Raw genomic sequence first — 22,918 nt, 5'->3', positions numbered from 1 at the left:
ATATAAATAGTTGTAAATGTGTTTGTTTTTATTTCGTTAACAAATCCCAAATAACAAATCTATAAAAATTTTGCATTTCTTTTCTGTTTCTGTACAAGAAAATCTATTTCAGAGAAGGTATTCTTCTTCATCCCAAATATGCTCCCACATCCTGTTTGATGGCTTGTATTTGAGAAGAAAATATCAAAAGAATTTATACATATTCACTAAATGAACATCCTACGCTCCCACTTTCACAATGTTATTAGACGCCTTCATAGTAAATATACATCATATTGACCTGCATGATGCCCGGTAGTAAGCAATGAGAATTTTAAAGAAATAATTCAATCTTACTAAGCTGGAAGATCAATTTAGCTTTGCCCTGATGGCAGAGATTCTGACCCTTCATAAATTTGGTAGAGGCATCTTCGCTCATCCTAACCATGCCCCCAGTTCGACGTTGTAAAAATTACCGCATTTTCACTATATGACTACTTGAGCCATAACATAACACCAGAATCTTTGACCCAAGGGCCATCAAGACATGTACAGCTGTAGTAGAATCGTTATCATGCACTCAATTTAAAGCTGATGCAAACTATTTACAATATCTGTAGCTCTATGGGAAAATTCTGCATGTTAACATGTCATCCCGATTTGACCCTTATATCTATAGATCTGCAACTGTTCCAAGTGTCTTTTTTATCAAATTAAATGAAGTTCACGACTATAATTCATCGTGTTCTTTATCTAATTAATAAACACAGGTTATAGCTCACTTTATCGAGAGAAAAAAAACAATAGCAAAACACAGAAAACTTATTCAAATAGTTGAAGATTTATATACTATTCATAATGAGAACATTTTTTACTGCTTGCTCAATCTAAAATTGCATATAAATTATGTCAAAATGACGTATACTAGATGATCTAACATCAATGATTTTTAGCAACACCATACTGCATTTACAACAATATTGAAAACCTTGTAAGTTCTTGTGTCGTAGCCTGATGTTAAACATACCATTCTTGAATATTTTCTGTCAATGCAAAAAAGTCGTGTATTGTTACCTTCCCATCCTCACAGCAACATATTCGAGTACACACGGTTGAATAAATATATAGCTATTATAATTAATGCAAATGATATAAAAGCATGACGTGTTCCTTTAATGAACAAGAACTCTTAAGGATATTAGTTTTTTTAAATTTAATTTTTACTAAAAACAATAGTTCATTTACTAAATGAAAATAATACTTTTAATCGAATCTAATTTTAAAACATCAAATCATAGAATACGAATAGCTAAGTTTTAGGCAAACAATTACACGTTTATATTAAAATCTAGAATATTATTCACAAAGCTATGTGCATGTATAATAACAAAATTGCTCTGGACATTTACCAGAACGCTGATTCATGGTATTAAGAGTACTTTAATCCTTTTAAAAGTATACACTGTAGAATTTCTGTTCTCTCGAATATTGATAGTGAACCATCGGCCTGGGTATTGTAAACTCTGTTCTCGCAGGTTCAAATGATAGGTCTTTGAAAGAAGCTTTTATATCTTTGTTGCTACAAAAAATATTTTAGATTTTTGAGCAACCGGATAGATGTTACAGAATATTAAGCACCTAGAAAAGTTGAGGCACACTGTAACTTTACTTACCCTTTTGGTCTACACAAAAGAAGAAAAGGCACAAATACCATAAAAAGTAAAAGAGAACCCGACACTGTAGGCCAAAAAATCCAGGGGTTGACTAAACAGAAAGTAAACCAAAAAAATCAAACTGAAAGTAAACAATTTATTTAGCTATATTATATTGATTTTTTTTCATGAATATTTTATATATAGAGAATCTTAATATTAGAGTAGAACAATTTTTCCAAACGTTATTAACACGAATATCATGCTACTATATCGATAACAGTTAACATAGTTATGTAAACATATTGAAATCAGAGTTAATATATAGTATTATATCATTGATCAAAACAAATAACAACTACATCTTAAAATGGTTAAGCCTGTAAAATACAAACCAGTTGTACAATTTGCTCCAATGTATAGCGTTAAACATTCACATGTGTATTGGTTGATACCATTAACACAGTTTCCGTGGATGCATGGCGAGCTCTGACATTCGTCTATATCTGTCATACATAATGACATGTATAATATGAATAACATTCTTCTTACAAAGAAATCTTAAATATTTCATCATAAGGATGGATAATTTACCTGTATCACAGTTGACACCAATGTAACCGGGAATACACTTACAAAGGTATCCATTAACTTGGTCCGTACAATTTCCCTGTACACAGGGAGAACTTTCACATTCGTCTATATCTGCGTTTATCAATGAAGAAAGAATACCACATTTGTTGTCAACTTTTATGCTATAAATCAAGACATCATTTATACACAGATTTTGCATCAAATCAGTTACAAAAAATACAAATTCAGACAGATGAGTGAAACATAAAATATTGGAACATTTGGCAATTGCGAGTAATTCTTCACGATTCGTGATGATACAGTGTCGTGGAAGCATTCAATAAACACTGGTTTCATAAATCTTTGAGGACGTTTACTCATGGGTGAAGAGAATCTATGGAGTGATTAGTCCGCAAAAATCGAGCCGTCACAATTTAAAATAATAGATTTTAATATACTGAGCAATTTATGGGCAGCGGAAAGGGCAAAAAATACATTTTTACAAAACAATGGTAATTTAAATTCAACAATGCAAAATGATATCACCAATGACCATAAATACAAAACGAACAGCCTTCTTTGCAATATAAATATACATAAAATCAATCAAAGGTGTCTTTATACAAATCGAACAAACAAAAAGTAAAACCAACATACATCGATGCAAAACGAACAGATATCAACATAAAACAAGCGGACGCACAAAAACAAAGGCCAGTTGGGATTTTGGAGAAGCAATATGCGCGGTGTCCAGTCAAGTCGTTCACACAACCATCTAGTACATAATTCATGTCGAATACAAAAAGTCAACTTGTATACAAAACCGAGAAGTCAAGTCCTATACAAAAATATCCTCGTATGCACGGCTTAAAATTGTTTTATGTATTGTGGAAAGTTCGGATGCAAAATGAAAAGTGTACTTTAAATAAGTTTATTATGGTTAAACATTGTAAAAGCAAGTTCTGAGCAAGCAGTAATTCAGATATTCCTTTTCATAAGTATTTTTTTATTATCGAAAAATTGTGGAATCAAAGAAATAAAATTATGGTATTTCATTAGAATTACCAGCTTAGTGAAATTGTTTATTCCATCCAGCTTTTTAAAAAAAAAAAACATCTTGTATAATTTAGTTATCGTTTTGAGATACCGAAACGCTTTCAATTGTCATAAGCAAATTAAACTGTTATGATTTTCGTTCCGCTGTAGATAATATTTTAGGAACAAAATCCAATGTGGAAAGATTGATTTCATGGTTTAAATGTATACTTCACTATTTGTTTTAAATATAAAAAAGGCATATTTAGTTCAAATTTAGCTAATGAACTCTGATCTCTTTACACGCGATTCAAAAGCTTATAAATGCGCGCACTTAAAGAAACCAGTTTTCCGCTGTCTTAGCTATATTTCTAGTTTCATGTGTTAAGTTTGATAGAAATCTTTTTATTCTTTTAAAATTCAATGATGGACAGCATCCTCTGTAAAACTCGCTGGTACACTTCATGTACATGTAGATCCGCTCTATTTGCAGAAATGTTTCTATGTGAAGCGAAAGCTCAGGTTTTGGCAATTACAAAGTTTAAATTCATTCCAGTTCAAATTTCGGATTTTTGAGACCTATTTTTGCTGATAATTAATTAATTACCTATATTAACACTAATAATTTTATTTAGTAGTATAGATATATCTGTTTTATTGAGGGATTTTAAAGCAACGTCATTAGATCATCGGAATGTACAATTGCATATACTAGAACATTTTTGAGCCATTTGTGTAAAACATGATTTAATTTACAAAAAACGTCTAAGATTCAAATTCCTTCTCTGTTTTGTATACAAGTTGATTTTTTTATATACGAGATAACCTGTGTACGAGATGGTCTGTGAAAGACTTGACTAGACACCGCGCGTGTTGCTTCCCTAACACGCCACCTGGCGTTAATTTTTGTGCGTCCGCTTGTTTTATGTTGATGTCTGTTCGTTTTGCATTTATGTATGTTTGTTTTACGTTTTGTTTGTTGATTTGTAAAAAGACACCTTTGGTTGATTTTACGTATATTTATATTGCAAAGAAGACAGTTGGTTTTGCATTTAGGGTCATTGAAGATATTGTTTTTGTTTGTTGAATTTAAATTACTATTGATTATGTAAAAATGTATTTTTTTACCCTTTCCGCAGCCAATAGCAATTTTATCACACAAAAATAAAAATAAGATGGAAATAACAAAATGCTAATATATCAGCTCATAAGATACCGGTAAATTGATTTCTTCTTTTGAAAACTTTTTTCTGATCTATAATCCATGAATGGAACCAAGCAATTACATGCTATTTTTAAACCTTCTAGGGGCAATAAGATCATTATTTGATTGCTTAATTATTACAACCAGGTTTACAGTTGTTAGGCATTCATAAGAATACAGTTAACATCGAGCTAAAATACAGGGAAGCTTTCAAAATTTCTAAGTAACTCAAACTTACCTTAACAGGAAAATTTACATGTATACTATTATAACACTAAAATAACAATAAATCAATTGTAAAAATGTATAATTATTGTGAATATAAGTAGTGACTGCAATAATTTAAATGATAGATTGACCCTATTGTCATGAATGGTATAATTGGTTGTTAATATATCGCCTAGAAGTAAATAACGTTTTTTTTTTTTTTTAAATAATTGTTAAAAAGAATTGTGAATTATTAAAAAAATAATCACACACTTATTCCATTTAAGAATGTATTGATAAGCATATTCTTTGCAATACAAACCAGTTCTGCAATTTGCTCCTGTATATCCCAGAAAGCATTGACATGTGTATTGGTTAACACCATCAAAACAGTTTCCATGAACGCACGGTGAACTTTCACATTCATCAATATCTGTATATGATGTTTAACAAAAGGTACGTTAGACTCTTGGTATAAGGTTAAATAACATTAATTTTTCATCATTTAACAGGTAAAATATCATTTACTTGTATCACAGTTGATTCCGGTGAAACCAGGATAGCATTCACAGACGTATCCATTAACTTGGTCCGTACAATTTCCCTGCATACAGGGAGAGCTTTCACATTCGTTTATATCTGTGTAATAAGACACAAAAAGATCGTGCAATCTACACTTATTAGATTGTTTATTTATTTAAATAGCTTTATTCCAATTTTCCAAAATGATTTTAAGCAAGATTGTATAAATATAACCAACGATAATTTTATCGAACAACCTTTAATATGAGAAAAAGTCCCTAATATCGTTTCAATTTCAGATGTATTTAGCATTATTATGATATAAAATATTAACTTTGTAGTAGAAATTAATTAATTTGACAATGATTCTTAAGTTTGAAATTTAATTCTAAAATGCTTAAAAATTTATTGTCAAAGCAATTTGTGATCCTAGTTCGTAGTTTTCAAATATGCATTTACTTGTTACAAACCATTTTATTGCAAACCAAATGGAATTTCAATCGAGCATGCAATATAAAAAAAATAGTATATTTTTTACTTAGCTTTTTTGTACTAATGCCATGAAAATGATTGCATTATGCATTCATAAATACTTTTCTCTGAATGTTTTTTTTATCGTTTCTTATCTTTATTTTAGTTGTTACATGAAAAAATATTTGGATATGCTATCGTTTTCATGTCGTTTAAATGACTCGATATTTGTCATAAAATATTCCAAAAGCTATGCAACAATATGCAACAACTGCTTATACAGAATTCATGCATAAACCAAACAGTTTGTTTTTTCACCTGTATCACAGCTGACACCAATGTAACCAGGTGTACACTCACAAACATATCTATTGACTTGGTCCATACAACTTCCATGTACACAGGGAGAACTTTCACATTCGTTTATATCTTTGGATAGAAAAAGCATAATTAACAATGATGCGTATCGTGACAAGATCATTAAAATTTACTTAACGAAGCTGAGTACAGGTGTGCATAACTTTTGTCATTTTTTATTTTCATGTAGTATCTGGTTCGTTGTAATTCCTCTGTTACGCATTGTAAATAAGCAAATTAGCCGTCACGTGCAGATATTTACATACACCATAAACTAAGTAAAATGATTAAACGGTTTTAAAAAGATTGTAAGCTATACATAAAGATGAAAAAAATGTATAAATTGCCCAATCGAGACTGTTACTTAGGATTCAATAGTGCATTTAAAGGAATGTACATGTATTAGCAGCATTTTAACTAAAATTTCATCTACGACAATATATAGTTTGACTGCAAAATGCTTAATAATGAGGGATGGAACACTTAACAAATCAACTTTATTTACATGTACCCCTCGATCAATCAAGATTTTTCTCATATATTGAATTTCACTTTTTTGGTGAGCTTTTTCAATGAATGTTTTTGGCCTATAGTTGACAAATAAAGATATCCCTTGGGAAAAAGTTTGAAAGTTATTGAACATAGGAAATTTAGGCATATCTATGAGTATTTTTATCAAAATATCTAACTAAAGACAGAAAAAATAGACCGAGCCTTGATACTTTCATGGTCGGTAAAACACAGTTTAACGTTTAAAAGGATCGTAGCGTTCACATTCCATAGACATAATGTTAACAATTTTAAGTTAAAAAGTCATATAGTTTACGATTGATATATTGTATTTTGAATAAATAGAATTGCTTTGTACGTTTAACAGAATAAATCTAATCTACAAAGTTTCTTTTAAACCAAAAAATCTTTCTTAAAATACAAACCAAATTCGCAAGTTGTTCCCGCGTACCCTGCAGAACAGTGGCATGTGTATTGGTTGATACCATCAGAACAGTTTCCAAAAATGCACGGTGAACTATTACATTCATCAATATCTGTCATAAACAATAAAATACCCGCCTAAGTTAGAAGAATTGAAGCAAATATTTATTAACTTTTTGCAAAATAAGACAATTCTTATAACGTCGTAAGTTCTTTAATCAAATGTGTTTTATTGATTTTTAACCTGTATCACAGTTGACTCCCCTGAAACCAGGAATACATTCGCAAATGTAACCATTGACTTGGTCTGTACAATTTCCTTGTATACAGGGAGAACCTTCACACTCGTCTATTTCTGTGACCAAAACAAAACAAAAAAGGAAACATGGAAGTTTAAAAGAAGAGAAGGTAGAACATAAGTTACGAGTTTGAAGTACTACAACTGTATTAGTAATAGCTTGTACAGGCTAAAGCGAATAAAGAATGGGCTTGGTAGTATTTCCAGAAATTAATCGCAAATGATCGACATCGACCTCTTACCAGAATTTTATTTATCATAATTTTAATTAAAAACCCACCGTTGATCAACTAATAAGAGTACCGCACGATATGTGAGCGAACCGCTTCGAAGCGAATACACTCTCCGTGGCAAATAGGTCATCGGGGCGGAAAATAATATTAAAGAGGATAAACGGGGTCGGGACAATACACCCGAACTCTTAAGCATTAGTTCGTAGACAGAAAATTGACGTGATAATTAGGTATTTTGTTGGCAATTTATTTGTTCATGAAACGGGTTTACTGGAATTTTTTTTTACCTGTGTCACAGTTTGGTCCCCTGTAACCAGGAAAGCACTCACAAACGTAACCATCGACTTGATCAGTGCAATTTCCCTGTACACAAGGAGAGCTTTCACACTCATCTACATCTGTAGAAAGCAAGACATAACTAACTGACAGCGCCACTATTCATGATATTTAAAAAAAATTACTAAATAAATGTATGATGCCCCCCCCCCCCTACCCTAAAATATTTTGCCTTTCACTTACCTATATTACAACTGACTCCGGTGTAGCCAGATATGCACTCACAAAGGTATCCATTAACTTGGTCCGTACAATTTCCATGTACACATGGAGAGCTTTCACATTCATCTATATCTGTGTAATGCATTCAATTCAATTCAATGCAATTCAATGCAAAACACAATTATCGACTAACGTCTTTTACTAAATAATTTACAATATTTAATTGTCAATGAGTCCATGACTAATAATTAGTAAGGACATTTCATAAACTAAATCAGAAATATCAAGCATAAAAAATTTAATGTTCGGCAAAAATGTGTTTACCTTATTATTCGTTTAAACGCTTAGAATTTCTCCATTTAGATATTTGTTTAATTTGTATAAATTAATGCAACACTGAACCATTCTATAGAAACATAGTTAAATTCTAACCTAGTTAAACTAGGTGCTTTTTTTTTTACAAGTTTTAAATAAAAATAAGTTGTACAAAGAAATTAATAATAACGCAATCTTTGTTTATTTATTTAATTAATTTTGTTCGAAAACAAACGAACACACAAACAAAAGAAAACAATACAAACCACTTTCACAATTTGTCCCCGCATATCCCCCAATGCACTGGCATGTATAGGAGTTGTTTCCATCTATACAGCTTCCATGAACACATGGCGAACTGTAGCAATCATCGATATCTGTCACAGAGAAATATCGAAGAAAAATAATTTATTCTTCGAAATGCCCTCATCACTACGTACATGGCTCTTTAATGTCATTTTAAAACATTCATGAAAGTTAAATCATTAAATTAAGATCCGCGACATTTTGGTTTAAAAAATAATGAAAATAGTAATTCATATCTAAGTAATATAATTTTATATATTTCACCCCCCCCCCCAAAAAAAAAACCCCAACCAAACAAACAATCAAAGCAAAACAAACCCAAAACTAAATACCAGTGAAAAGTGGTAAATGGGTAATTTAAAGATGCTCATTTCATTGCATATACTTCAAATTGGTGAGCTTTCCTCTTTAAATTTCAGACATCACATCATAACAAAGATTTAAAAAAGGTTTTCCCCTACCTTCACAATTAATCCCCACATATCCAGGTTCACAATTACACTCATAAAGAAGATATTTGTTGGAGCAATTTCCATGAATACACGGTGAGCTCTCACATTCATCAACAATGTCTATTGGAATGTAGAAAAGCAATATATTAGTATTAACACTTACTCATTAATTCATTTATTTATTGTTTTTCATGGTTTAAGTCATCGATACAATGATATGAATTGCATTTTATTTTTTCCCATATAAATACGAATTCCTATTCAAATGCACACGATTTATTTCATTCGCTTCTGTGATCAAATACTAGCTAGTAGTTCAATGTAATAAATAAAAAATGCTTTAAATGACCTGCGTTTGATATTGTATTTTGGTCCAATCGAAATACAAATTTTCCCGGAACGTCTATGTTGGACATCTGTGGTAAATTCAAAACAGCGTCTGTCATTGATCCCGGAACGGAAAAATAGTTAACTCCATCACCAGCATTGAACCCAACCTATGGTTAATAAAGTGAAACGATGACTCAAAAATATGTTTTACTTTTTTTTTATTATGACAATAGGAAATAGGAAATTCGGGAGATTTCATGAATTATAAGTCATCACCTATCAGCTTACAAGTCGTTAAAGAGACAATACGGCGCATCTTATTATAAAACCAACTTGAAAACAATTTCCGATCGGTATTTTTGTACGCCGGGTTTCCGTGCAAACTTTATAAAAGTTGGGAGGGTTTTACGAGAGACGGATAAATAATTATTTAATTAAGAAGAACATAGAATTCTAGCAGCGGTTTTGATTAAACAGAGATGTTTTGCCTTCACTTGGTATGTTTATTTTATTTTGGAAACCGCGGGGTAATGTTGTTCTATCACATTTTATGTTAAGGAATATATGTAAGCTATTTATAGTTGTCACTTGATAATGCACCAATGTGGCAGTAATGTACTACCCGATTTTATTGCACTGACATCTATTTTAAAGGAAAACACTAAGTTTTTGATCTTAATCGAAATAGTTATTTAATTTCACGATTTTGAATATAACAGTCAAAAAAATTGCCCATATGCTTCCTTAACACCACCGCGTACTACTTATAAATGTATAAACTTTCCGAAAATTACAAATTTTTCCATGAAATCAATCTAAATATTTCACTTAAATTCATAACTCATAAATATATATATCGCAACTTGTTACAGTGTTCGCTTTCTATACCATAACGCATGCGTATTTACTACGATAAACAAAACAATGGCAGGGCTTGCGAAGATTCTCTTGGACAGGTTTGTAAATAGAAATATTTTATCTACTTCTCCTAGGTAAAAACTGTTTAAAATGTTTTTAAAAAATCCCGATTTATTATTTTGTAAGTATGTATTTTGCGTTTTTATCACAAGAGTTACTTCAACCCAAATTAATTTTGTAAGTGAGGCTTCTTGATGGGGTATTTTGGCATTTTTATGTCTGTTCATTTTAAAATGAAATGAAATTAGTAAACCCTTTATAAATTATCGAGAAAGTGATGATATGCTCCGTTAAGAGAGTTCCTTTACCTCGATTCTATGATGACCGTAGTCGGGCGAAGATCTTGTAGTTTTCAGCACGTGTCAACTATGTCAATCAAAATCCACGTGGTACACATAAACGATATATTAAGATTAATTCGGTTTATACGAGCCTATATTGACATCACTTAGGTATGTGAAAGGGAATTTTATATACATCATACATCAACTGTCACAATCAACGTTAATCAACGTTAATTCTTACTTGCGAACGATTATACAATGGGTAAATCTGAAGTTAAACACACGTTTTATCATCAATACAGTCTCTTCAAAACTCACTCGGAATTCCACATGTACACAATCCGTGTTATTTTGGACATTGATTTGAGTGTCTGATTGTCTGACTTTAGTGTCAGTTGATTGCAGTTGCAGTCTAAAAATAGTTACACTTGGATTAACGCACTTAAAAAATTGAGTTATTCGATGTCTGTAATACGAAAAAGAGAGCGCGTCTTAATAAAGAATCAAATAATACTAACAATGTAGTTCTTAAAACATATGAAACAGTAGGGAAAATGAATATTGGAATTTATCCCTAAGAAAAAATTCGTTAATACAAGAAGCAGCAGACTTGATTAGCTCAAATCCTAAACACAATTGATTTATTTTGTTTTTAATCGAGTAAGGTTATTTTCAATCGGGTTTGTAAATCAAATATAATTTTTTAAAAACTTTTTTAATTAAAAAATTTACATGTTTTCAACTTACCAAATTTTTCATAAGAGCAGATCGTCCGTCACTCCCGGTCGTCACCGGAAGTGTTTCCAAAATATACGTTTTGTAGACATTTTTAGACTGAATATACAACTAAAAACCGTTTTAAAATCGGACAACGCATTGCAGAGATATTGAAATTTAAAAATGACCTTTTCCGGAAATTTCAACATTTTAATATAACCATATCATTAATTCATTATCAAACGGAAGACTCACTCGTTGCTCGCAACGAGATCGCGTCTAGTTTTTATTCTAATTATTGAAACAACAAGCATCAAATGTAAAATTTTGAAGAAGAAATCCACTTAATCCTCAACAATTTTAAGTCATTGAAGAATACTATTTAGGTTAATACGATGCCAAAGATAAAATCGAGCACTCTCGCCTAGCCGCCATCTGCGAGGAAACGGACGCCTGCACGGATATTCCTCAATGACACAATGATCGCAACTCAGACGGCTTTGGAAAATGCCACTACTAACATCCTGAGAAGCGTAGCCATAGGGTTTTCAACATCCACCAGTGTCTCCAGCCAAACGCACAATCCAAAGGCTGTCATATGAGCACCAGCACAAATGGTTCCAGCTCCAATGGCCATTTCCCCATTGATGACTCACGAGCAGCGTCTCCATATTTGATTTCCTGACCAGTTATGGTCTTCGGACAACGACTTGGATTTTTTCACAGAGAGCGCTAAGTTAACAGGAGATGGTGTTTATATTCATGGGGAATGGGCTTATATACCAAATACCAAATCATTTGGACTTTGACACAAGACAGGATATATCTTATTTAGAATTGATTCCACTTGTAACGGGCATTTACATTTGGGGCTTTTGTTTGTTGAATTCTAATCTTTTGCTTTACACTGACAACATTGCTCTTGTTTTTATCATCAAAGTCGAAACGTATCATGTTCCTTATTTGAAGTGCTTGCAATTAAATCTACATATACAAGCAGAACAAATTAAATCCGGATAGCGTAATCAAGTAGCTGACTCTATTCACCATTTCAGTGGGATTGTCAGCTTCCACCAACAGCATCACTGAACCTAACACCCATCCCATCATAATTTTGTTTAGCCTTTTATAGATGAAGCTCATACACTTTTATCAACAAACACCAAGCTTACGTACTCAAAAGGCATCTTGGCCTTTTCGCAGTTTTGAAAGTCTTCTCAATTTCCAGATACAAATCCCTCTCCTTTAGATCACTTGATTAACTTTATTGCATACATGTCTGCAGTTAAAACCGCTCCATCCACTATGAAACATACATGTCAGTTATAGCCTTTCATGTAAAAATATACAACCTGCCAGACACAACTAAATCCTTCATCATTCAGAAGCTCGTACATTGTAGTAAGCCTATGCAGGAAGCAACTTTCTGTTGACGTTCGCACAGGTGCTTGTGGACTGGACCGTGCACTACCCCCCCCCCCCCTCCTTTTTAAATATTTTTTTTTCAATTTTTTTTTATTTCTTCTATTAATTATCATTTACAACCCCTTATATATGTCTCCAGTCGAAAAATAAAAGAAATATCACGACTTGGTAGCATTTTATAATCACACTCGTTTCCCCTATATATATAAAGAGAGAAGGTAAGCAACTCCCGTTTGTTTACATTGAGGTACCACCTGGGAAATTCAAACGATTACTATATCAAAAATCGCTATACCTTTGGTGTCATCTATTTTTCTCACTTCCACACATATCCTTCTATCTGAAAACTTATATAAATTAGCACGCTGAACCGTAATCTATCCAATTAATAAACATTTGTCACTCGCGACCACGATATTTTGAAACGTTTCAAGTAGATGCTACGGAAGTTAGCTGCACAGCGACATCTATGCTAAGAACGATAACTCATCCCGTGTTCCGAATGTCATTGACTTAACGGTAACGCACGAGAGGCCCGAAAAAAAGTTCGGGAAAAGTTTTAGTGCAATATTTAAGAAAATGGATGTAGATCAATTGTTTACCTTTCAAGCAGCAATTAATGGCCATAACTTGGTCATCACTGGCCAAGCTGGGACAGGCAAAACATACATAACTAAAAAATTGCAAAACACATTAGGTATACTCAAAAAAAAAGAAGTATCAATAGTTTGCTCTACAGGCATTGCAGCAACACATTACCAGGATTTGAAAGCCCAGACACTTCATAGGTGGGCTGGCATAGAAGACGGCAGATATTCAAATGCTGAAATTTTGCATTTAATCTAAAACTTTTCCCGAACTTTTTTTCGGGCCTCTCGTGCGTTACCGTTAAGTCAATGACATTCGGAACACGGGAAGAGTTATCGTTCTTAGCATAGATGTCGCTGTGCAGCTAACTTCCGTAGCTTCTACTTGGAACGTTTCAAAATATCGTGGTCGCGAGTGACAAATGTTTATTACTTGGATAGATTACGGTTCAGCGTGCTAATTTATATAAGTTTTCAGATAGAAGGATATGTGTGGAAGTGAGAAAAATAGATGACACCAAAGGTATAGCGATTTTTGATATAGTAATCGTTTGAATTTCCCAGGTGGTACCTCAATGTAAACAAACGGGAGTTGCTTACCTTCTCTCTTTATATATATAGGGGAAACGAGTGTGATTATAAAATGCTACCAAGTCGTGATATTTCTTTTATTTTTCGGCTGGAGACATATATAAGGGGTTGTTAATGATAATTAATAAAAGAAATAAAAAAAAAAATTTGAAAAAAAATATAGAAAAAGGGGGGGGGGGTAGTGCACGGTCCAGTCCACAAGCACCTGTGGACGTTCGTTGACCTATCACATTAGATCTTCTACATAGCATAATTCAGGTAGACAGGTACTCCGAAGTACAGGCAAGTCAAGCTACATTTACCTCTGCTTCCTTGTTTGCATATTTAGGTTTTCTGTGGGTAGGTGAATTAACCATACATTCGATGCCTTTCAAGCCAGAGTTCTACAATTTAGTGCTGTCTCATTTGCAAATAACACCATACAGTTATTCCTCAAAGAATATGGGGGAATAAGCCGAGGCAAATGCCCACGACCCTCTCGTACGTCTTATACGAATTTATATACGTACGAGTTAACTAGGCGTTTAAACGGAGGACAGTATTGTCCAAATGAAAATGTCCAAAACTGCGAGAGATGAGTAATCGACATTTGGATGACGTAAGTGCGTTTAAATTTTGTAGTACAGTGTGTATTTATATATACTTATATAGTTTAAAACTGGCAAAGTAATGACAATAACTGACTCATTTAAAGAGTTTAAATACAAATGGTAATGTTGATTACTTTCTAACAATATTTTATTAACCGTATAATTTATCTCAGTGTAAATAATAAAAATAGTGCAGTTGAAAAGGAATGATCTGCATCCCCGCATCAATTTAACAGTATTTTTGAAGATATTTTAACCTAAATATATAAACAAAGCAAAGATCAGTTAATAAGTTTATCATTCAGATTCATCAACGTATTCCCCTGCATCATCAACACTTGTTTCATACCCCTGGTTTCAATTACATTACAGTTATGGCGATAGCAACCCAGGTACCAGATCACACTACGAATGTGAGAGCAACAACCCAAAGTTCTTGCTCCGCTTTTGCACTGGCAGTACCATGATGTCACGGCACAATCTGTGAACTTCATCCACAGATTGTACATGGTACTGCTCGAGTGTCTAGATTGAAGCCTACAGTGAATCAGGTTGGATTCCATTTGTGACACATCAAAAGCGTACTGACCAGTCTCATCGACATGTTCTCTAATGTAAGAGTTTGCCTGGCGAATTTGATAGGTTCCAAAAGTTAATTGTCTAACATCTTCTTCCGACAGAGTGGGAAAATTAACTGCAGCATCATGTGCATCGATTCTCTTCCAGGATTTAGAGTTAGCACGATATTTGTAATGTGGTTCCGTATCACAGAGGTTTTTCAAGACATTTTCATTTTTCTTTGCCATCATTAACATTTGAAAACCATTACCAAGATCGTTTGGACCATTCGATTTTAAGGGTGGTCTGTATTTATTGATCAAAGAACATACGATTCTAACATAGTCACCTATGGAAGGAATGTGCGAATTACACACCACCTTTTCCAAAAATCGCCATTTTTTATGCCGACCGTTTGCTGCCACCACTACCCATCGGATTTTAGTAACCAATCGTGATGAATATGCATCGGATGTAGAATGTTGTTTGCAGGACTTTGGTAAAAAGACTGGCATTTGTGTTTTGAACTCGCATTCATTTAGAAAATGGAGTCACGAAATCCTCTATCAATTACAAGAACATCGTTTTCATTGAGAAAATTAAAAATATTGCATCTATTTGTGTCCATTATAGTTTTTATTATAGAAGCGTCATTGTTTCTACCATTTGCTAAGTAAGGCCCAAAAACTTCTAAAATGTATCCGGTTGTTTTTGTCACCAAAAATGGTTTCACCAAAGGCCGTCCTTTGCGCATAGAATAAGAGTCTTTGGAATTTATACATTGAACTTTTTTGTATGTATATATACGTACCGTCTAGAACTATTATGACAGTGTCTGATATGGGATCTGAAAACAGCTGTTTTGATATATCTGTCGTATGATTATCTATGACATTTTGTCTAGTAATATGGTCAAAACCAAGGTTGTGTGGAACAAAATCTTTCATAATCGCTTTTCGAGCACTTTCAACGATTTCGGCTACTTGTCGCCTACATCGAAATCCACAAAGAATAGCCAGCAACCCATTCGATAAACCGGACTTCAACTTGAAAAGAAGAATACCAACAGCGTTTCTAACTGTTCGATTTTGTGTATTTCTCATTGACGTTACATGTAAAACTAGATCGTCGAAATTGAGTTTGGAGATTCCCAGTAAAGAATTGTAATCTTCATCTTTGATAAGTTTATCAAAACTTAGGTTGTAAGTGTTACAAGAACCCATTGCTCTTAAGCGAACGTGTTCGAGTAAATCTTGTATTTCTTTAAATGACAGTACAGAATTGTGTTTCTTATATTTATCAAAGTCAACATGTAAATGATCAGTATTAAGCCATTTTACAAGTAAATGCCTGCAACAACATTTGCACCCAACTGGTACAAGCAATTGAAAGTGAATGAATGCATCCATTCGTGCCTCTTTTGGTACAACTTATTTCTTTCGCAACAAAACACGCATTTGTTATGTGACTTTCCTGCCGATACAATGGGAAGTGAAATACATGGCGAGTTAGTTGTTGAATTTCCTTTAGGCGCACACTGTACCTTTGATTTGGCTTGTATTCTGCATTTCGTGCATATTTGACTGCTTTTGTCCAGTGTATGTCCCTGTTGTGTTAACAAGGCTTTCAAGGATTGAGGGATGTAACGTTTTATCTTGCCTTTTAATTGTTTCTTGCATACACAACAACCGTATCGTGAAGGTCGGTCCATGTCTGTTTACAATGTGAAATCTTGCAGTCTCAAAGAGAATAGCATACATTTCATACTTAACGAAAAGTAGTAGAAAACGAATATCAAATAATTTCAATTTTAATTATTATTAGCAATTTTTTATTATTAAGTAAAAAGGAAAAAAAAACCGTTCGAATTTTAACGATGTAAACAAAAATATCCCTCCCCCTTCCCCCCCAAAAAAACCATCAAAAGACTCCCCGCTTACCACTACACCACCGATTCGCCTATTCAAAAGCTACAAAATAGTGTATTGTATTGTTATCGGTATTACGCGAACAACTGGACTTAGCTTTTTTAAAGACCGATCTTAAAAAATTAAAAGAAGAAAACTTACTTTTTACCATAGAGTGGGTTTTCGTACCATTTTTCGAAAGTCGAAAAAGATAAACGTTTACATGTGCTATCAATATTTGTATTTTAAAAAGTGGTACGATGACCCACTCTATGGAAAAATATTGTTTGAATATCCGATTTCTTTACTATTTTGTTGCTAAATAAGCATATAACTATTTTGTTATATGCTTGTCAATTAAATGTGAAGTTACTTTTTGTTGTTTTTTTTTTGTTTTTGTGTGTTGTATACTGCATGTATATGATTACCTATATTTGATAAATGTAACTAAAGTGAAATTTGTAAGAAAAATATTTTTTGTTTTTTTCTATGGACCTTCGTGGTTTTTTGCCTCGGCTTATTCCCCCAAAGTCTTTTTAGATAAACTGATCAAGATGGAAAGGTAGCTACCATAGTTATTCCCATTGTCCATGTGTATCATCATGATGATGAACTACAGTAAGACTTTCATTACTTTTAATCAAAAACCATACGTACACTCGACCAGTGTTCAAATTAATGAGAAAAAAGACGACGACCGGGAATATACCGTGCAGTTTCATGTACTACTGTTCCATTCAATCCAACACAATTATTATCACTCATCAAGTTGGATCTTTGGTACATCATGTAATTTTTATCAACAGGAATCAGAAAATTGTTCGTATATATGATCGGGTTTGTTCTACAATTATCCCAATCGGACATATAAACCTACTTACCTGTGAAAATTGGGGGGATGTGCCGGTATGTGCCATGTCTTACTAACAAATAATACTTTAAACCACGGTCAGTATATAATGTACGGTCTTTTACTTCCTTACGGCTTTGGTTGCATTAAATGAGACTATATAAGTTTTGATAGAATGAAAATAAACATAATGCATGTAAACAACTTAAAATCAATGTTATTACCTGAGCATTTTTTGTCCAAGTTATTTTGTTGTAATTAAAAAGAGTAAACGAATGGGTCCCATCTGTCATCAAAACCAGCTGAAATGTATTCCTCTGTAGAAAAAGAACAAAGCAAATCATTATCTCTCTATATAAAAAGACACTAGAGAGTTTCAAAGGTAAATTAAACAAAGAAAGACTGAGATACTAGCATTTATTTTGTTTAAGGTCAGACGACACGTTCCTCGAGAATCTTTTTTGTATCTCCTCGTAATGAAGAGTTCCAATAAAAAATATTAATTTTATAATTACTTTAAAAATGATCAAAATTTACTTAGATTTGGTTATATGTCTAGATGGTTGAGTGGTTAGAACCGTAGCCGCTTACTGCCAGAAGCGTATAGGTTCTAAAGGTCGTGAGTTCAAAGCGCCGCCCCGGCGGAGATATAGTTATAATATTGTGAGTTTCGCTCTGCTGTAGGTGTATTTATTTTTATATCACCAATTCAAGTGTATTTTCAGGAAGATTATATAGGAAATTGCATACTCTAGTATTTTGCAGAAATGCCTGGTGAGGTACCCTAATTTTTTGCAAGAAAGCTTGTCAAAGTAGTAGTAAACCAATAACAAATTCCTGGAAAAAGTTATCTAAAATTGAGGAACGTGTCGTCTGACCTTAAAACGTAATTGACATTTAAAGGGACACAATTTTAGATCAAAATTTTCTTTTTCTTTCATGTATAAAATGGTTTACTTGCTCATTTTGAATGATCGACCAAAATTTGAAGTTATAAGGGAGATATAGAGGAAAGAAATCATTGTTAAGTAAACGAAGCTCGAGTCTTATATTTGTTTACAAATAATGTTAAGTATGGAATAACCTTTTTTTTTTTTTTACAAAATGACTCGTGGCAAACAGGGTAAACTGATTAAATGTGTTCGTAGATAATATGATAAACAGAAAAAATCAACATTTGATTTAGACCTAAACCAATAAAACACATGTAAACCATAACAAAGCTCGAGCTTTGTTTACAAAACAAAAAATTTCAAACTCTGTATCTTGCTTTTAACTCAACGTTTGACTTTCAAATTTTGACAAAGCATTATTGGGTAAATAAAATTTTAGATTTTGAGCTAAAACTGTGTCCAAGTCCCTTTAATAACAATATGCGTGTCCACATTACATGTAATGTAAATATAATCTACAGCATCAAAAATAAATTGCACAAGAAGCCATGTGTATGAGGATGTAGCGCTACTATTAAATTCGTTGCTTATTGTGTCCTAAATGCCTACACATTTTCTCAAAATTCCATGTAGCGGTATAAGAGAAAAGCGCCCATAAACTGTTCATTACTTTAGGCAATATATAATTCTAAGTTCAAAAGGGCACAAATTTCCAGAAAAATACTGGAATAGGAGTATCCTTTTAAAATGCACATCTACAAATTGTGTCCTAATATCTACAAAATTTCGTGCAGCGACTTAAGAGGAGTTGCGCTAGCAAATAAAAGGAGGCTTGACGGACTGACTGACTAGTCAAAGATATTATATCCCTTGCATCTTCGTTGCGTTTGGTATTATCAAATGCGGAGAACCTTACATAAAATTGTTTTCTCTCTTAATCTTTCTCTTTATTACCTTTTCTCCGTCTTTAAATACATTTTAAATGCGGTGTTAGAGTTATTTGATATAATAATTTGTCTTACTTATTTAATATTTACCGTGTAATCATTAGAATAAGTGGTGGCTCAATTTTCGTGTAACCTCTCACCCACGAATTTACATCCTCCACAAAAACGAATTGTAAGTATTAGTTTTCCGACTGAAACTGAAAACTGACGCATCCACGATATTACGTCCCACGAATAAGCAAAAATCCAACAATCCACGAAAATTGGCCCCCACGAAATTAAATGATTCCACAGTATTTCATGATAATTTTTACAGTAATGAAGTACTTGGAAAATAAAGAACTTTTCAATGATTGATAGAAAGCTGCACTGAGAACGATGAAACAAGATAGAAAAAGAAAAGTGGTAAAATTAAAACGCAAATACTTTTTAAATAAATTTTTACAACAATAATATCAAATCAATCAAAACATGAAAATGACCCCCAATGTAACTACATGTATTGTGTATGTGATATTTCTCAAGATTTTTATTGGATTAAAAAATTTTTTTAATTTTGGTTAATTTTCTTTTTTAACAAAAGGTATCTTTCATGTCATTATGATCATGCTAAATCATAAAGGGAAAAATATCAAGCTTCAATAGCTGCATTAAAACTCAAGATGCTCATTGCATTCGAAAACTATACAAACCAAATGCACTTTTTGACAAGAGGCACACAGGCTTATACGGTCATCTGCATACTATACCCCTTAGATGGACCTGTCGTAGTGTCTCATGTTTGCAGTTTAAGCTTCATTTTGGAGTCTAAAATCTAATTCGAGACTCCGCTGACCATTACTCCTGCTTTTAAAATTTTACGGGCTTCATGAACATCATATCCATGCATTTAATTTTTCTAAAATAAACATGGGAGTAGAATTTTTTTGTGTTTAATACATTTTATTGATTTTTTTTTTAACTATATGGCCTTCTTGGCCAAACACTAGGGCCTAAACTCTGACTCAGGGCCATGAATTTCACATTTTTGCTAAAAGGGCATGGTCACGATTTTGATCAAATTTTTTTTTCCATTTTAAAGGTTTACAATGCTTCAGTAAGGCATTTCTAATCGCCAGAGTGTCGGTCGTTGTGTTATAAGCGAGATATAATGCTCAAGAGTCTTTGTTAAAAAAACAAAGCTCGGGTCATGATTTTGTTGACATTTTGCATGTCAAAGTGAAAATCTAAAATGAATGTGTCAAACGCTAGGAACTGTTCATTTAAGCTTGAAACGAATAAGTAGATATAAAATTCAGCATGAAAAAGATCTTGGTTGATCATTAGAAATGCATTTGTAAAGCACTGCAAACAATGAAAATAGAAAAATAAAATTTGACCAAAATCTTGACCATGTCTCTTTTACATTTCTTTTTTTTTTTTTTTTTTTTTTTACATTTTTCCATATTAGTCCCTACTTACGGCCTGAGCCCCTGGCCCAGGAAACATGAATTTCACAATTTTGGTAGAACGTTTCATGGACATCATAACCATGCATTTAGTCCCCCCCCCCCCCCCCCCACATGTGTGGAAGAAGAATTTCGAAAATTTTGCTTTTTTTCTTTCATATTTAGCCGCGCCCACGACGCCCCAGAGAAGGTAAGATCATTTTTTTAAAATTTAGATTCCTCTTATTCTAGAAATATTTCAAAGTAAAAATGGTTACAATTGGCCGTGTAGTTTTCATGAAGTTAAATTGTTAACGGACAACGCACGACGACAGACGAAGACAAAAACAATGTCATATGAAAGACTCAGGTGATATAAAAAGGTAATTATCTCATTCTGTATGTGGTATTACAAAGCTGATCATCTTCAACAGCGACAGATAATATACTGTACCTAAATAGGTTAAGTAGTCCGATTCAGAGAATTTGCCTTTTTAAGCTATCTTCTTTACAGTATTTTTGGCATGATGTATACCAAAATGTATGAAAATAAAAGCATACATGTATTTTAATAACTTATAATGTGAATCGATACATACATACCAGTGAGCAAGATATGCCAACCTCACGACAACCAAAAACGGCAACATTTTCCCAGGTGACAACCATTATCCAGGAGGCAGCAAAACTCAGAATGTGTGGAAAAAGGTTTCGAATTTCACTCGTTCCTTGTTCTAACATTAAGTCTTGTGTAGTTAAGCGGTACCACAGTTGTCCGCCATTCCTGATATCAATGTCGGTCCAGAATGGTGCAATGATTTTATGAGAGCCACTTATCGGGAAGGAATTTGCAACATATTGACTCAGACTGCTTTCAAACGTTACATCGCCATTGGTATTTACCTTTGAAAACCAGAATATTAATACTGTGCATGAAAAATATTTCACCCGGGAAGTCAGTAAATTAAATGCAACATGTGTTTGTTCGTCGCAAGTCGTTCGTAAACATTCAAGACTCTGTATGTAATATTTGTGGGTACTCTATATATACAGTCATGTATATTGTATAATGAATCACCAGTAAATCCCAAGTAATCAATTTTAAATTGAGTAAATCTTAAAAATTATTTGCCTGCTCATTGACTTCCAGCAGACAAATTATTTTTAAAATAAATGTTATATGCAAATTACTCTAATTGGTCCTGAGTCCTGGCGTGTATTGGTGAAGGGTTAATTATTTAGTTTTTAAAGCGATTGTACCTATTTAAATGCTTCCTTGCTGTACACATATTGTCTCTGTGAACAAACAAATTTATTTGCGTATTGAAAACGTTTTCAAAAGTATAAGATGGATCGTCTACTAAGTATTAACTTGAAAACCAAAAAAAATAAAAAATAAAATACCCCCCCCCCCCAAAAAAAAACCCCATCAGCGCTACTACAATTAAATGCAATTAATAGTTCTATTTCTAGGGTTATGTTACTTACGAATAACCGTTCAGTTCTGGTTCATAAATTTTCTCGTCTGATTTTATACTATTCATTTTTAATCAAAAGATACTTTTTGTACTAAGACACATATTTGTGCATCGATAAAAATTGCCTAGTAACTAAACTGAACTTGGGTTACGAAAATAATGAAATGTGAAAGTTAGAACTTTCATGTAGATTGGATAGTTATGCATTAAGCACCCGTACTTTTGAATTTCAGGTACACAATTTGAACTGTTTTAGTTTAAGCACGTGTTTTTAATTTATCGTAGATTTTTATGTATTGTCAATATTAAAAAGCTAATCGTCATTTTGCTAATAAATGGCCATTAGTGATTCTACCGCGTGTTTAAGTTTCATCAGCTTAA

General features: G+C 32.9%; 1 protein-coding gene across 1 annotated transcript; it reads right to left on the bottom strand.

Annotated features, from left to right (window-relative positions):
- Positions 1–865: 865 nt before the first annotated feature.
- Positions 866–21,959, bottom strand: LOC105346011 (fibropellin-1). The gene is made up of 15 exons (XM_066075564.1): positions 21,663–21,959; positions 18,017–18,109; positions 9,385–9,532; positions 9,045–9,155; positions 8,544–8,654; positions 7,984–8,094; positions 7,752–7,862; positions 7,178–7,288; positions 6,936–7,046; positions 5,962–6,072; positions 5,179–5,289; positions 4,973–5,083; positions 2,226–2,336; positions 2,027–2,137; positions 866–1,558 (listed from the first exon to the last, which is right to left on the bottom strand). Exons 1-15 carry the CDS (start codon positions 21,798–21,800, stop codon positions 1,545–1,547), a joined length of 1,614 nt encoding a protein of 537 aa, XP_065931636.1. The 5' UTR covers positions 21,801–21,959; the 3' UTR covers positions 866–1,544.
- Positions 21,960–22,918: the final 959 nt, after the last annotated feature.

Source organism: Magallana gigas, chromosome 2, assembly GCF_963853765.1.
Source record: "Magallana gigas chromosome 2, xbMagGiga1.1, whole genome shotgun sequence".
NCBI classification, from domain to species: Eukaryota; Metazoa; Mollusca; class Bivalvia; order Ostreida; family Ostreidae; genus Magallana; species Magallana gigas.
This window is presented reverse-complemented; position numbering and strand designations above follow the sequence as displayed.

Excerpts from the sequence above, each read along its gene's own strand:
- LOC105346011 (XM_066075564.1), bottom strand. The coding sequence starts at position 21,800 with ATGTTAGAACAAGGAACGAGTGAAATTCGAAACCTTTTTCCACACATT. Across the intron at positions 7,863-7,983 it reads CGGAGTCAGTTGTAATATAG|ATGTAGATGAGTGTGAAAGC; the intron begins GTAAGTGAAAGG and ends TGCTTTCTACAG. Across the intron at positions 5,084-5,178 it reads CGGAATCAACTGTGATACAA|ATATTGATGAATGTGAAAGT; the intron begins GTAAATGATATT and ends CATCATATACAG.